The 16,992-nt window shown below is 42.0% G+C and overlaps 2 protein-coding genes across 2 annotated transcripts in view; both read left to right on the forward strand.

The window, feature by feature from the left end:
• Positions 1 to 911: 911 nt before the first annotated feature.
• nufip1 (nuclear FMR1 interacting protein 1) lies at positions 912 to 5,461 on the forward strand (the record flags this gene model as incomplete). The annotated part of the gene is made up of 10 exons (XM_083938028.1): positions 912 to 1,164; positions 1,964 to 2,037; positions 2,159 to 2,263; positions 2,367 to 2,429; positions 2,522 to 2,598; positions 3,014 to 3,106; positions 3,270 to 3,457; positions 3,676 to 3,810; positions 4,644 to 4,891; positions 5,012 to 5,461. The coding sequence occupies 10 exons, from the start codon at positions 912 to 914 to the stop codon at positions 5,459 to 5,461; spliced, it is 1,686 nt and encodes a 561-aa protein (XP_083794154.1).
• Positions 5,462 to 6,778: 1,317 nt separating this feature from the next.
• LOC310964771 (cilia and flagella-associated protein 47-like) overlaps positions 6,779 to 16,992 on the forward strand; it is a gene marked incomplete at both ends in the record, with an annotated part of 63,013 nt that continues 52,799 nt past the window's right edge. Inside the window, 17 exons of the mRNA XM_083938029.1 lie at positions 6,779 to 6,922; positions 8,067 to 8,224; positions 8,308 to 8,423; positions 8,972 to 9,110; positions 10,318 to 10,402; positions 10,489 to 10,629; positions 10,849 to 11,018; positions 11,836 to 11,942; positions 12,106 to 12,335; positions 12,428 to 12,638; positions 13,019 to 13,247; positions 13,711 to 13,863; positions 13,975 to 14,182; positions 14,291 to 14,378; positions 14,510 to 14,726; positions 14,820 to 15,064; positions 15,504 to 15,634. Of these exons, the coding sequence (XP_083794155.1) occupies positions 6,779 to 6,922; positions 8,067 to 8,224; positions 8,308 to 8,423; positions 8,972 to 9,110; positions 10,318 to 10,402; positions 10,489 to 10,629; positions 10,849 to 11,018; positions 11,836 to 11,942; positions 12,106 to 12,335; positions 12,428 to 12,638; positions 13,019 to 13,247; positions 13,711 to 13,863; positions 13,975 to 14,182; positions 14,291 to 14,378; positions 14,510 to 14,726; positions 14,820 to 15,064; positions 15,504 to 15,634 (2,772 nt within the window). The remainder of the gene's footprint in view (positions 6,923 to 8,066; positions 8,225 to 8,307; positions 8,424 to 8,971; positions 9,111 to 10,317; positions 10,403 to 10,488; positions 10,630 to 10,848; positions 11,019 to 11,835; positions 11,943 to 12,105; positions 12,336 to 12,427; positions 12,639 to 13,018; positions 13,248 to 13,710; positions 13,864 to 13,974; positions 14,183 to 14,290; positions 14,379 to 14,509; positions 14,727 to 14,819; positions 15,065 to 15,503; positions 15,635 to 16,992) is intronic.

Below are 16,992 nucleotides of genomic sequence, written 5' to 3' on the forward strand. Positions count from 1 at the left end.
AAATTCTGTTGTATATATTGTTCCTGTTATTCTTATATTTTTACATTTCCCTGTGTTTTTGTTGTTCATATTTTTTCTATATTTTTTCTTCAATTAATTGTTTCTTATTGATGCTTCCTCTAGGTGTGCTATCCACTTTGCTGCTGTGAATAAAAATGTTCCCTTTGTGGGACTAATAAAGGAATATCTTCTCTTATCTTTATTTGAAACTCTCCCTGGCTCTGCCCTTGAATATTATATTTATAAGTATTAATGAATATGTTTGTTGTTATTGTTTTGTATCAAAAGAAGTCAATAAATATTGAAAAATAAAATAATTAAATAAAACGTGTGGGGAAAATAAACTCCAACAGAACATTCTTTTTTTTTTAAATTTAATTTTTTCAGAAAGTGTCAAACACTTGAATATAAAACAACACGAGAAGTTTTCCACAGAAAAAACAATAAATAAACACAGCAAGGCTCTCATATTAAATCATAAATAATAAAAAAAATAATAATAAACAAACATTGTCATCTCAATACATAATTGACAAAACAAAACAGTCTTCTCAACCTGGCAACCCCATGAGATTACGTTTGTGCTAAATCTGGCGAGACGTTTTCGCAAATATACCGGCTTTCGGAAATAACACTTTTATTAAAAACATAGAAAACACACCGTTGCAGGGGAGCACGTGCATTTGCAACCACACTATCACAGCTACGGCTTTATGGCTCGTTAATATTTTTAATTTAGTTGGGTTTATGTTTTATGTACTTCCTGTTTTAGCGGAAGTGACGAAGTAAACTAGAGGAAAACCTCAGCTATCGGCAAAACATGCACACGTGAGAGCTGCGTGGTGAGAAACCCACATTTTCTTCAAAGATACTTCACTGTCAACGTGAAGAAAGACTTCGTGGTGGCGAGTATGACTGAACCGGGACACTACCCTCCGCCGGACTTCGGCTGTCCCCCTCCAAACTCCACCCAGCAGCAGCCCCACTCCAGCAGCTTCCACCCCAGCATGTGGAGCTGGGGCGAGACGTCCACCGAGCCCACCTGGGACTACAGCGGCCAGGCGGGGTGGTATAACGGGGCAGCGGCGGGGTGGTATAACGGGGCAGCGGCGGGGTTTGGTGACCCGCCAGCCCGTGGACACTATGGAGCTAAACGCCCACGCGGTGAGCAGCCTTACGGTATCTGTTAATTGGGACCAAACCACCAACAAACAATCACAATCGGCTTAAAAATGCTACTTTCATCCACAGCCTGAAAAAGAGTTATTTTTATAGCCACCAAATATGAAAAAAACAACAAATGTACATGTAAATAGCACATTTACCTCCCCATGTCTACCTTGAATTTACTTTATAATAATATTTGCCTATGGTGCATGCATTCCTGAAGTAACCCAACTAATACACTTTCCCCCAGTGTTTTTAAATGATTGGTTTCATCGGGACCAATATTGGCAGCTAATGATTTTTCTAAGACAAACCAATCATTGTGGAAAGTATTAAAGGGATACCTATACTAATAATTTAGTGTAAATAAATGCAGTCTCCAAGCGTGCGCTGGGATGACCCAGATGAAATCATCAGGGTTATTTCTCAGACTTGACAAAGTTCCTTCAGAGACACAAAAGACATTCATTCAACTGTGCTCACATGCTGAGGAGTAATACACTGAACTGGGTGTCCCTTTTTACTAGTAATAAAGAAAAGATGTTCACTTTTGGCAGGTTTTCAAGCCTTTTATTATGTAGGACAGACAGGAAATGGGGGATAGAGGGGGGGAGACATGCAGCAAAGGGCCACAGGTCAAACAAGCAACTGCTGCTTTGAGGACCTTCAGCCTCTTTACATGGGGCGACTGCTCTAACCACTCAGCCACCTGCCGCCCCGATTTTCACATTTTGATGATTGAGGTATTGACCTGTGCCTTGTTGTGTCAGTCCTCTAACTTCTGTCTCGCCTTCAGGTCAAAACTTTGATCGTGAATGGCATCGAGGTGGAAGACAGAGCTATGGAGCCCCCAACAATCATGGGAAAAAGGTACCTGTCTGTTGGACAACTTAAATCGTGACCTTAAGAGTGTTTGTCTCACAGCAGCAGCTCACTCCACACTGAGAATAAGCCCGGCTTCATGGTGAACTGATTTGTCTTTAATCCACAGCAAAAAATTAAGAAAGAACCGGAGTATCCCCACTTTTGTGACACCTGTGACCGGGGCTTCAAAAACCAGGAGAAGTACGATGAACATGTTTCACAACACGTCAAGGTAATTTGATGCATCTTTCAAGCACATTTTGCTTTATTTCACGTCTTTTATGGAACTCTGTGTTCAAGTGTCACTGACCGCATCCATCAAATCTTTTTCATAGTGTTCGGTGCCTGACTGCAGCTTCATGGCTCATGAAAAAATAGTCAGCATCCACTGGAAAAATGTAGGTGAAACAACTCTCTGTGTGTCTGAAACTTGTGTTCTCACTATTTTACTTTTGTTAATATCAGTTTTTTTTTTGCATGCCGACTGCAGAACCATGCACCGGGCGCTAAAAGAATCAAGCTGGACACGCCGGACGAGATTGCAAAATGGAGAGAGGAGAGGCGCAAGTCAGTATTCTCGTTCTGTGGGTGGGCCGGGGTTAGCTTACCAATTAGCAGGCCTCTGGTAACTCAGAGGGTTAATGCCTCGCTGGAGAAGTCACAGCAGTCACTGATCTTAAATCGCGTGATGGGCCAAGTCCGTTGTCTTACTTCAGTTTAGGTTTTTGTCGGATGGATCCTCAAAAACAATAACGTACGTGTCCGTGGGTTGAAGCTGTGGTGTGGTCGAATGTCATCTTCATCAGCGGGCCTCTGTGTGAGGCGTTCAAGTATTCATTTGAAACCGTCTCAGCCGTCTAATTTACCTTCAAACCATTAATGACATTCTACCATAAAGTATTTTCTATGGTGTATATACAGAGATTTCATCAGCAAAACATGATTGTTGTTGTTTAATTTGAGACTTAATTTGTTGGTCCAGAAACTACCCAACACTTCGGAATATTGACAAGAAGCAAAAAATGATGGAGGTGCGGGAAGAGACGGGAGCCGTTTTGGAGACAGCTCAGTTTGGGTAAATGTACAACATGCTACTTATTTTCTCTTTTATTGCAAACAGAAACAGAACTGTTTGTCTGTAACTTTGTTTTTTGACATGAGGTCGCAGCTACTCTTATCTAATTCTGAACTTTAATATTTTAATTGCTTAATTCTTAACTTTAACATTTTAATTGCAGACGAATGAGAGGCAGAGGACGAGGGCGGGGGCGGGGTCAAGGTCGTGGCCGGGGAAACAGGGGGTTCCATGGGCAACACCCTGGAGGCCCTCACCCATCAGGCAACGGTGCTGCACACAGACCTCCCCCCCTCACCCGGCCCTGCAGGGATGAGGATCCACTGGGAGCGCTGGTCAGCAGTGATCATGGTGAGTGACTCATCTGACACGGATGGGGCGCAGTATTTAAACAAGCCTGTAAACTATCACCTAAAATATGTCACTGTCACATCTGTGTTGTTTTTTAGTTTTAACTGGTTGTTTGTCAGGCGGTTTATGTCGTCTGTATTGTAGAAAGAATTGTAAAAAACCTACTGTTATGGTAACTGATATATTTTTATTTCAAAGTGTTTCTTACGTGCTTCCAGATTCTGACCGAGAGGACCCAGCCCCTGAGTCCAGGAATGGTGGCGTGGTTGTGGCCCCAAAACAGATGAGCTCAGCTCTGGGCTCCCTGATGGCTAACTATGGCTCCATGAGTGAAAGTGATGAGGAACCCGAGGGTGAGTTAGCCACCACCTTTAACATCTTCCGTAGCAGACTGGAAACTCTGTTCAGACTAGGGATGTCTGGATTAACATTTTTGCCTAGAACTGTAGAAGCTACGATATCTACAGTGTCTTGATTCCTGCATCGTTCCCCGCGTGAAAACGAATCTCACGTGTCACGTAATGCGTGCATGCTATTGGTGTAAGAGAGTCGTCGTGCCACTCACCTGAAGCCTAGTCTAGAAGAGCCGTGACAATGTCAGAGGGAACTGATATTCCAGCTTGATATACACCCAAAAGGCGCCTTAAATAGGCAGCATGGGAGCATTTTGGATATCCTACAAAATGACCAAGAAGTTGTTGTAGAAGATGGATATCCAATTTGCGATCCTTTTCATCTAAAAGTGACGTTCCGACAACTACAAGATAATTATAAAGTGTAAAAGCAAAAAAGTGTAGCTAGCAAATGCAGCATTACTAAGCTGTACCAGATGTGTTGCTGTTGACATTCTCAGTCTTGTGGAGATGTGTAGTATTTACCTGGATGTAACTCCAGTTCTATGAGTACATGCTGAGCCCTCGCTTGTCAATATAAAGTAGGCTGGCATGTTTTATGTGCAGGGCCAAAAGGATGCTTGTATGTCTTTTCCTTCCATCTTTGGTCATTATTATTTGTCTAAGCCTCAGATAATTAAGTAATTCAATTTGATCCACAAAAGGCTTTACTATAGGTAGGTAGGTTTTATTATGTTGACAGATTAGGGTTATACTGTATACTTTACATTGATAGACAAAATGCACATTGGGCTATGGCATCTCACTTCAAATGTGTTATTATTCTGTTTCAGCCGTCCCTATTAAGCGAGCCGAAGACCTTGTGCGAGAAAACCAGGCTCTTCTAAACACAACACCACTGAACTCTCAGGCCAGAGGAACCTCTAGAAGCCTGGAGACCTCTTCACAGGTTGCAGACCCTAACTGCGCCCTTCACACGCCGCACAACAGAAGAGGAAAAGGGGGCAGAAGAAGAGGAAGGGGTGGCAGAGGAGGAAACAAAGATACACCGCAGACACGTCGCGCTACTCTACTTGAGATGGTAAGCGTATACAAGTATTTATCACAGGATATTAAAGCAATAAAATAACATTTCAGTTTGTATTATCTATATAACGCATATTCAAAGCCCTCATGAGCATGACTTTTTTCACTCTTTTAGTTACTGGCCCCGGATATCCGCCATGAGAGGAATGTCCTCCTGCAGTGCGTGCGCTATGTCGTCCGAAACAACTTCTTCGGCCTAGAGAGCAGACCTCAGAACCAGGGGATAAAGGATAAAGTCACACCACCTATCCCAGCTAGAGAGTGCGAAAGGAGGCAGGAAAAGCCACCAGAGGAGGCCAGGGCTGGGTCGCGGTCTACTTCTCCGGTTGGTGGAGAGAGAAGTTCAGCAGACTCTAGTAACCAGGAGGATTCAGAACCATGTAAAGCTCCACATGTGGACTCAAGTGCTGGGGAGGTATCGGGGGTTTCCAACCAAAATGCTGAAGAGACAGCTGTAACGGACTGCCACAGCCTCTATGTGACAGGCACAGATGCAATCAGAGCTACCTCTAATATTTATGATGATGAAATATGGGAGAGTCCTGGTGCTGTTATGTCTCAGTAAATTACTAACATTGATTTTTCTTACTTTTTTCTTAATTTTTTTGTTTCAAAGACTCTTATTTTTTAAAATTTGATGTTAGTTGGACTAATCAGTTATTTTTTGTAACATGCTATTTACTGAAGAAAATTATGTTTTTGTCTTGTGAAATAAATCACAACTATAAATCATCTTACATTTGTATAAATGTTTATTTTTATTTTAAGCGTGAATCATGTGTGTATATACTGTATATACGCAAGGAAAGTAAATCCATGTTAATGATGTGTATTTGCAGCTCTTTATATCATATTTGTAGTAAAACAAATATAAGGATTGATTGAATATTAGATTGATTTAAGTATCCATGGAAAAACGCAGAGAAAGGACGGGGGATAAACTAAGAAAATACGTTTTTAGCCAGAAGACTTTTTGCATAATAATCTTTATTGAGATTGTCAAAAGCTGCCCCGTCCACCTGTAGTGCCCAAGGTGGTAACTCTGTTTGACATATTTAACATTCATTTGATATTCAGAATAAAAAACTCTTATGCATTTAAACCATTTCATTAAATTACGTCCAACCACTTGTGCAACATAAAGCCTAATATTCCTCTACTATTCCCCTTCCTAATATTGCTTTTCAATAATATATATATATATATATTTGCTAAACTTAAATCTATTTTTCTTATCAATACAATACAAATATTATAATGAAATACTGTAAATGGAAAAAAATTCAAATAAACATTTTTCTACCAACAGGAACCAAGACAAGAAATGAAGAAAGATCATGAGGTCATACTAAGAAAATGCATTTCCAAACATCAAAGGAATTGCAAAACAATGCTAAAAATAAAGAAGATATACATCAAAAACAAGCCTTGTGATATATAAGGACTACCAGTCTTTACGTTGCACAAGTCGTTTGACAGCTCCTGGTCAAAAGATAAGGGAGCATGATAGATTTTAGTTTAGCAAAAGAAATCATAGTGGTTTGACATAATTCATTGAAATGGTTTACATTCATAATAGTTTTTTATTCTGAATATCCAATGAACATCAAACTGACTTGATACTGGTCAAAACGAGCGCAGCTACATAATATTGTCCATTAAAGCTTCCATACATGAGTCGGATTCGTCGAGTCGTTGCCTAGAAACCACCTGAGGTAACCTCTGTTTAGTGTCTGGGTAGAAACAGGAAAGTTGACTGTCGGTATGCGACAAAGTTATAGCGAATAACTATTTTCCGTGTGACGTTAAATTGCGTTAATGAGAAGAACAATATATGTGTGGCTAATTAAATAGGTAGTGACGTTAACTACAAAGTCATATCATGGCTGGAAGGTGTGTTCGAGTTGACCCGCCGTTTGTCGAGTTCAGGGACGTCAACGTCGGACAGGTTTACAAGACCACAGTCACGGCAACAAATATTGGGAAGGCGTCGAAGAAAGTAACAATTGAAAAACCAGCGTCAAAGGTAAAAGAAACTTTAAGGTGTTTTGTATCAACTAATAAGCAGACAGTCTATCTACCTATCTAACGTTACCTATCTGTAACGTTATGTCTGTCTGTCGTCATCCATCCACGGGCACGTCCTAGATGGTACCATTTTGTGAAACATAAAGCGCTAATATGAATTTAATAATTATTTTAGTACATTTTTCTTTAAAAAAATATTTTAAGACAGCCTCAGTGTGTTAAAGTTACCCCTGCATTAACCCTCCGCCTTATCTACAGAGGCGATTCTAGAGTCTTTTAGGGCCCTGGGCAAATTATCACAGGGGGCCCCTCGAACCAGCCTTCATCACCATTATGTTATGAATAATCTGACACCATCAAAAAAATTGCATTTGCAAGTTATCTCATCTCATCTCATCTCATCTTCATCCGCTTATCCGGGGTTGGGTCGTGGGGGCAGCAGCTTTAGCAGGGGACCCCAAACTTCCCTTTCCCGGACCACATTAACCAGCTCTAACTGGGGGATCCCGAGGCGTTCCCAGACCAGTGTGGAGATATAATCCCTCCACCTAGTCCTGGGTCTTCCCCGAGGCAAGTTAGTTATTTTCAAATAAACTTGTAACTTGTAAAAACTGGCAAAAAAAAACCCAAACCAAAACAATAAAATTCCGCTTTTCAACAACTCCTCTGAATCAGTGAACAGCCTAAAAGCGGTTATAGCTGTTAACAGTGGAGTTTTAGTGAAAATCCCATGTATAACTTTACTTACATTCATAAAGAGAATGGCTGTTTACACTAAACAGCGATGTTGTAGTTGATGTTGCTTTATTGACTAACATTTTCCAGTTTGAATTAAGTCTCGCCTCTTCCGCTACGTAGACAAAATGGCAGCGATTGAGGGTGTTGAGTGTCCATCGATCCACCCTCAACGTTTCGGCCGTTTTTTAGGGCGTGACTGGATAAACGCAGTATATGGCATTGTATCAACTTTCAGTGTGAACGCACTTCCACTCTCATAAAAGTCAGCTTGAGGGTGGAAGTGCGCGATTTGAGACACAGCATATGTCTCTAAATGTTTGCTACTGTATCCAAATGTACCACCAAAGTGGTTCCTATGCGTTTAATGGATTCTTTTTTTTCTCTTGTTTCTTTTGTCGGTGTAGTTGTTCAAATTTACAGCGTCGAGCTCAGTAAAGGTGGTGGCTCCAGGTCTCTCTGTAAGCGGCTTGCTGGAGTTTACTCCAGAGGAGGAGGTTGAGGTCAGAGACAGCCTTCTGATTCACGTAGATGATGCAGAGACCATCAAAATCTCACTGATGGGGTAAGCAGGCTTAACATACGCATACATCTCGGCAAATGTTTTAATTGTATTTTAACTCTGTCTTTCTTTATGTGCTGCTCTAGGTTGCCCAGGGCTTGTTCCTTCCTAACGGACTCAGTACTAGACTTTGGGTGTATTGCGGCAAGCAGTCAGGTGATCAGCAAACATCACCAAATAACCAATCAGGGATCAGCATCAGGTAGATCCAGCGCGTATTTCTTGGCTCTGAGATACTGAATCTTAGTTGCTAACGTGGGTATATGTTAGGAGTTAGGTTATTTATCGTGCCAAATCATAACAAAAGTTATCTCAAGACACTTTACATATAGAGAAGGTCAAGACCACAGTCTACTCTCACACTGTGACTAATACATGATTTACAGAGACACAACAATTCCCCCATGAGCAGCAACGCGGCGCACGAGTCCTCTGTGATGATCTTTCTTTTCCATACTATTTGTCTTGTGGGGTGTCTCGTTGAGTGAGGAAACACTGTTGTGTGCAACTGATGTGCTGTTAATGTAAACTAGTGCTTACATTTTCTTAAATGCAGTAAGCTTTTTTATACTAGATGCCTTGCCCGTTGTTTGAGGAAGTAGGTTTTTCTACCACTGAACTGTCTCAAGGGAAGGTAGATGCCTCTGTTTGAAACCTTTACTGTTACTCTTATAGTATAATATAATATTTAGCAGTAAGGACTATGTACTAAATTAACTCCATGTGTATTTGTGTGTTTGTGCATTGAAGGTGTGTTCCAGGTGCAGTACAATGGAGACCCCTCAGTCAGAATCTCACCCTGCAGTGGAGTCATAGCAGCTGGCGCCACCCAGTGGCTGAAAGTGGAGCTGTGCACAGACAGACCTGGGCGAATTGATGAGAAGGCGCTGTAAGAAAGAAACTTCACAACACCAAAACAACTGAAAACAGACTGCATTGGTAGATAGCAGTATTGAAGGGATTGGAGTTTAAATGTTGGGGGCAGGGGAGTCAAACATATGGCCCGTGGGCTGGAACTGGCCCGCCAAAGGGTCCAATCTGGCCGGCGGGATGACTTTGCAAAGTGTAAAAATAAGGGAAGACATGGATTGCAATTTTTCAGCAAAAGTAACTATTTCAAATTTGTCTGCTGGGGGTCGCAAAAACCCTGTCAAGCAATGCTGTCAGGTCGACTTTAATTTATGAGGATCGACACACTAAACCAAACCACAGACTTTTTCTAATCCTAACCAAGTGGTTTTCATGTCTAACCCTAACCGTCACCTTTTGTAGGCTAACATCGGTCATGTAACAGTGCTTTTTGCTTGGTTTTGACTTTAAGCGGCCGACCTCTGGTCGTCACCAGTCTTTCGTCCGAGTTTTGTTCACCGATTATGATATTTTTGCATAGAAAACGTGCATCATCAAAACACAAACACTGTTATGAATAGCTCATGAATCTATTTAATATTAGGGGCCACAGTAAGCATTTAATTGAAGTAATAATATAGATGTTTAATTTGGGATGAAAAAAAAAGACAGGGACAATATACTAGCCTTGCAATAAACACCACCCATATGAGGCTTATATTGTTTACTTTATTGAGACGATCAAGTGTTAAGTCAAACTGAGACTATCTGGCCTTGTTTCACTTCCAGGAAGTTGTCAAATAAACTCAATAATAAGCATGAAAAAACAGTTTTTACATCTGATGCAAAAATCAGGTCTGACCATGTAGGAACCTGCATAGTTTTCTGTCCTAACGCAACTAAATGCCATATTAGAGACATTTAGGATTATGCTAGGTTCATAATTTTTGTTAAAAAGATAGTTAACTAAATGTGAATTTTCAGAATGTACTGTTCTACTTTTTTGCACTAAAACAAAAAGAAAAATCTGGGGTTGTCGTTATTTGTGGTTATTATGCTATGACTTTACTGGTCTGGCCCATTTGAGATCAAATTAGGCTGTAAGTGGCCCCTGAACTGAAAGAGGTTTGACACCCCGGGTTTAAGGGTTTCAGACTTTTATAAAATTTCCAAATAGCTATTAAATGATATTGACCAACAGCGGTGTACTTCCACTCTATCTTCACCTCACGCTCCTTTTGTCCCAGGTTGAAACTCCAGAATCGCTCAGCTGTAGTTCTCAGTATAAGGGCTGAGGTTGCGGACCAGCGCCTTGAGGTTTTTGACCTGCAGGTAATTCAGATGTCCAAGTGGAATTCATATAGTACTTAACGGTGATGCTCCGTTTATAAATAAAACATAACTGTGCTGTTTTACAGGGAGCTCCACTGTCCTGTCTATGGTTTGGACCTGTATACTTCGGGACATCCCGCATGGAGAATGTGGTTCTGAGAAACAATGCACCTAAGGCATGTGACTGGGTCTGCCTGCTCCAGGATACTGCTGCTGGGACTGAGGTGGTGAGTGATGCCCTGAGGGAAAGTAGGCTTAGCTACCAATCTGCATAGCTGCTATGCATGGTTGTGTTTAAGCAAGGTAATGTTAACGTTTAGATGGTACAGACAAAAAACATAGCTATTCAAGTTATTCATTTGCTTAGCTAGGTTGGTAGTTTGGTTGGAGGGCCAGTTGCACCGAACTGAAAATGAAACAAGGCTTTGACTGTGATGGCTGTGTAGGGAACAGACCTCCAGAAGAGCACAGACGCCGCCCTGCTGGAAAGAATGGAGAGGCGCAGCCAAGCAACCCAAGATGTCTCTCGGGTCTTAGTGTGTGTCCCCAAACAGGGTCGACTGGGACCGTATGACAAAACCACGGTGTCATTGTACTTTAGCCCCATCTGCAAGAGGTAAATGTGCCTGAAAACAAAACAAAAGAAAACGTTTCTGAATTTAACGCCAAAGAGTATAACATACAGCCTGGAAATCCAGACCCTCATCTATCCAGACGGAGGGTCTGGCGACGAGCAACAGACACCAACGCATGCAGGTCAAAATACCACTGCACGCAATCGGATAGCACTAAGACCAATCAGAACAATGAATAAGGTGAGGTATAGTTTCACTAAGCCCCAATTATTTAGCAACCAGTGGGGCTAACTGGTAAATTAAACTTTTGCCGTATCCGGTCAGCAAAACAGTAAATACATCTTCCTTGGAAAGTAAAGATTCTTTTTTTAAAGTCTTTTAAAGTTTTAAAGTCCAAGTCGTTTAGAGTCGAGGCCAAAGCCGTTTCCAACAACCCCTGTTCATCATCCGCAGCCATCTTTGTTGTTTACTATCAAGACTTCGATGTCTCATCGCTGTCATCATCAGTTATGTCCGCCCACAACAGATTTGCCATTGGATTGGTGAGTTAGGATGTTCTGAAATAATTAATGAATAGTTAATGAGCTCCAATGGAGAGTGCCCAGATCTAATGGCAGAGGAAATTTAAATTTGCTGGCGGAGGGTCTGGATTTCCAGATATCTAACATACCCAATGGCCTAAACATCAATATTAAACTTGGAAATTGAAATGCACTAATGTTTTATGAAAAAAGTGTACTGTAAAATGTCCTCAAGAAGCAATGTAAAGAGATAGGTGGTTGGGAAGAAAAGATGTTTCTCCCCGTCGGGGATACTTACCGCTAAACTAATGAGGAGCTGGCACCTTGTTCTTTTCAGCAATAGAGAAAAGAAGAAACGTGGTTACTCAGCCGGTCGGCAAGACTACTGTCTTTTCCTACAGTTTGAGTCAGTGGGAAGCAGATATGGCTTCACTCACCATAATGGTACACACAACACACACTGTTTTGAGCCAGCAGTTCAGTTCATATACCTCGATGAGTAGATTATTCATTGATTCATTCATTGATAATTATAAAATAAAGGTAGATCACACTGATTACAATCACTTTGATTAAAACAGTTTTTTTTTTTCCTTTTCTCTGTTAGGTAACAGCTGTGTGGAGCTGGCAGTGACAGGCTCTGGACTGCCTGTGTCACTGGTGCCTAGTCCCTCTCAAAGATTTGATTTCCTCACCTGTGTGACAGGCCAACGCGTGAACCTGCTGTGTGTGCTGCAGAACCTCTGCCCTCAACTTCCCGTCAACTTCCGCTTCCGCAAGTTAGCGCATTTCACCACCGAGCCCTCCACTGGCACAATCGACCCCGGGCAATGCCAGGTAAGGATGGTGGTTGACTCACTTATTGATTCATAAATCCGAGCAGGGCAGCAAATGCGGGAACTTTTTTCTTTTTCTGTTGCGTTCCTCAGGATGTAGTTTTGTCTTTTACCTCACGGCAGCAAGGGAGCTTCCAAGTGTGTCAGAAACTAGATGTCTTAGGTTATGCTGTTCAGAGGGGCGGCATCACTGAAGCTGAAGATGTTACTGGACTTGAGCTTCACAGCTTCCACACCATCACGCTGCACCTGTCTGCTGTCTGCCGCAGTGAGAGCACACACCCCGTGCTTAAACTAAATCCTGGTGAATACTGAATACTGATAAATCCCATGAAAAGACTGATTCCATACAACAGTGTTGATCATTGATAGTTGCCCTCTTTACATTGTGGCCCCTTTTGGGTATTGCAACACGGATCTCAAGTCCATAGATTTATATCTATGTGTGTCTCTTAAACTTTTTCTCGGATGATAATATCTTATATTGTATTGTATTGTTTTTCTTAAAGGAATATCGTCAATAGGGGAATTTCAATATAGCCCAACCCTTGGATACATTTATTATTGTTTTTTGTCTTCTCATGGGATTTGTTGTCAATAAGAAAAATGTGCCTATGAAAAGTCATCAGACTTAAGAAAGTTTTGATACAGGCACCTGTTCTGCTCTGATTGGCTGCTTCGCAGGCATCACTCCAACAGTGACCAATCCAACCGGATCACGGCCTCACGTTCGCTCCAGTGAACTGGCTCACTGTCGCGGGATGGCGCGTGCTGCTGTCCTCAGCGCAGGCAAAACACGACTCCACGAACATAGCAGGGAGCGGAGTCAAAACGCAGAGCGGGAGGAGTTCCTGGCTTTCCCTAATGACCGAGCCACGAGCATCAGGCCTGCTTCTGCAAACAGACAGTACAGGTAGATGTCAGAGAAACACACTCTTTCACAGGATCAGTGCAGACTTACAGCCAATTCGCAAAGACAACTAGGGTTGTAAAATTGAAAGTTTCTATGGGAATTACTACTCCCAATTTCCAGTTAATTCCCATAATAACCATGGAAAGTTTCCAATTTGGAAATTTCCAAAATTCCCCAGCTCAACGTCTCATGGAAAGTTTATGGAAAGTTTCCGGAAATTTGCAGGCAATTGTCTGCCCCTTTGCAACTCTAAAGACAACAAATCAAAATGTTCCCAAAAGTATGAAATAGACATAAGTGTGAATTTATTGTTGAAAACACTTAAAAACACAATATTATTTATCATTTTGCAACAGAAGAATATGTTTATAAGTTGAGTCAGTGGTTTGTAATACTAGATTTTAAATGTGCTAATTAATACAACAACAAATTGTCATTTTGTTCCTGCCTTTGTCATGATCAGGACCATTTTCACTGGTGTACAACGCTATCACTATGTGGACACCAACTATTCTTTCACGGAGGAAGAGGAGGAGCAGAGACGGCTGCATCGACAGATTTACACAGACTTCATTGAACGGCTCAGACAAACGCGCCTGCATAAGATCAAGGAGAGGTAGGCTTTCTTATAAATTTTCTGATCACTGACCTAAAGGCCCATCTCAACCCGTTTTCATCACACAGTAAGTGATATCGTGCAGTTTGACCTTTGTTTTTTGGTTGTTAGACAGCAGGAAAAAGTAGAGGACGATGTGGATATCGGGATTATTCCTTCTCAAGGGCTTGTTCCACCTACACTCAGCATCAGCGACCTGAAGAGTAGTAAGATCTCAGAGACCAAGCTAAACTACAGATCTGCTTCACTGGCAGCCAAACATAGCTCCCTCCATCAGACATCCATCACCCAGCAGGTATACAGTCAGGTCAGGTCGAAGGTGGTCAAAATTATGGTGATTATTACAGTTGAATTGTAAAATTGTGTAAAATTCAGGGGCAATTATGCTTTTTTAGCTGCCACTATCGATCTCTTGCATTCTCTCTAGGTAATGAGTGCAGTTCCCTCTACCAACCAGGAGGTGGCAGACTGCAACAGGACTCTGACAGCTCAGGAACTCTACCAAGTTGTCATAGGTTAGAGATTCAATTCAGAAGTGCAACAGGGACTGTTTCTAATAATAGCATGTGTGCAATCTGTTTAATAAGTAGTTGAGAAACTGTTTTTATTGTTGAAAAGAGTAAAAATCTCCCTATTTCCTCATTAGGTCCATCGTCAGTGGACTTTGGCGAGGTGTGTGTGCAGTCAGTGTGTGTTCAAAAGCTGGAGCTGATCAATCATCTGTCAGAGTTCGTCTGGGTGCAGCTGGAGGTGGACTGCCCTGAGCTGCAGGGCTCCTCACCCCTCTCCCACGTCTTGCCACCCCACTCCCTAAACACCCTACCGCTGATATTTCAAAGCAACAAGCTGGGTCACTTCTACAGGTTGGCGTAGGAAACAGCTCAACACACTTTTGTTCCATGTAAATTATTATTTCAGTTCAATGCGTGCAATGTAAATATACGTCTTTCCTCCAGAACTGTAACCTACTCTGTGAACCAGCAACACCCAGGTCAGATATTGGTCCAGGCCCAGGTCGTCCCCTTGGCTCTGGAGCTGTCCACCACCCTGCTGGTGCTCCGGCCCACCTCCACTCTGCTTGCCCAATCCGGGTACAGGAGCTCAGTTACCCTTCGAAACCAGCGAAACCACACCGCAGAATTCACGTGGAGACCAGTGGTCACAGAGAGTGGCATCCTGTTCTCCGTTCGACCAGCTACAGGTGTTAACATTCATTCATCCTGAACTGCTTGTCCCTGTCGGGGTCGCAGGGAGGGGGGAGGGGAGGTGGTGGGGGACTTCGGGCGTGGGGCTGGGTACACCCTCGACAGGACACCAGTCCATCACAGGGCACATAGAGACGAACAGAGACAGACAACCATTCACACCTACGGGCAATTTAGGGTCATCAATTAACCTAACACAAGCAAGTCTTTGGATGATGGGAGGAAACCGGGGAACTGTTAACAGTGCAGTTTTAATTTTAGTGTCCTCAGGGGATAATCACTTGGGTTAGCATTTTCAAGGCCTTAATATCGAGAATGTCACTTAGCATCTCCACCCCCCTGTTGTACTTGTTCCTTAATTGTTAATAAGCACGATTACCTATTTGAATCAGGGCTAATACAACAAATCTACCCCCCTAACCCCCTTCTCCCTAGGTACAGTCGAGCCATACAGGGAGTTGGACTGTGAGGTTGTGTGGCATCCCTCCTTCTCCTCCCCTTCAGAAGGAGACTTTGACCTGTGTGTGCATGAGGGCAACACACAGCGCCTGCACTGTGTTGCTAAGGTGCGGATGAGTGTGTTGTATGTGGGATTTGGGTCACATCCAGTGTTTGTGTATTCCATTTTTTCAAACATAAATTCTGTTTAAGTGTCAAAAAGTAAAATGTAAGATAGTAAATAAGTAAACATATAATATCACATATTAAGCTCATTGCTCGGTCAGCTCAGTTTTTATTGGGTAGATACATGTACCATAATAAACTGTGGATAATATCAGGAGAGAGGCAGAGGGAGAGGAAGCATGCAGGGTAGAACTGAATTGTTTTTGGAAATAATGTTATATAATTAAGAGACCTTATCTTTGCTGACTCTAAATATTATACTACAAGAGGAAAACAAATACAGAAATTACACGTTCCACTTAATGTGAAATGTGCGCCTGCTTCTTTAAAGCTAATTTGTCATAGCATGGAATAATTGATGGCAGCAACAGACGGAGGATTGTCTTTATTATCTGGTTCTTCTTATAGCCAGTCACTTCCCTACTTTAGTTGTTGTGGTTGCCAGAAAGAAAAGATTTCAATGTTGACAGTGAATGCAAATTGAAATGCTCCGTCATTCCTAATCATTCCAATTCCCAAGTATTCCAAATTCTGACTTTCGAGCTTAGTAGTTCAGGCTTGGCAAGTTCGACTCGGAAGTCCACCCTCCGGAGGACATGAGGACGGAGCGCAGCCGTTAATGTGAAACGCATTCTGGCTGTCTGAAGTCCACACAAGTCACCTCCGATGCATCGGCGACAAAATGAGCAGGGCTATTCACATCCGGGCATTTTGACCGTACTTGGCGAGATGCAGACTATTGAATTGGAAATGTACTTGGGCTGCGATTGATGGCTGTGTGTCGTCAGCTTGGATTCATGGAGGCTACAATGGATTCCAACTGTTGAAAAGTTTTCACAGCAGTTGTTTCAATTCATTTGTGCAACATTGTTGAAAATCAGGGATGTGATGTCACCTTGAGACGGCTGAAGAAGAAAAGATTTTCAACAATCTTAAACATCAGTTATTAATGAAATAAAATGAATGATAGATAAATAGAAATAGCCTTTTTGTTGGTTCGTTCAGTTTGTTTTGTTTTTGTTTTTTTACCAACAGTATTACAGAGCCCAAATCCATGAAAGAGGCAGATATTGATTTCTCCTCTGACAGCCTCAGTAGACCAGAACACAATTCCGCAACAAGAAATGTTGTGTTTTAAGTAAGGCTTGTGACTTTCATGCTTTTCTTCAATGGAAACACTCCCCCACTCATTTAGTTCTGCCATCACCATCATTGCTATTGCTCTCTTCAGTTCAGAGTCGTACACATGCTCCAAATACATTTGCTCTGGGGGCTGTCAAAAGTCTTTTTGTAAAATGTG

Source organism: Echiichthys vipera (assembly GCF_963691815.1).
Source record: "Echiichthys vipera genome assembly, chromosome: 23".
NCBI lineage: Eukaryota > Metazoa > Chordata > Actinopteri > Perciformes > Trachinidae > Echiichthys > Echiichthys vipera.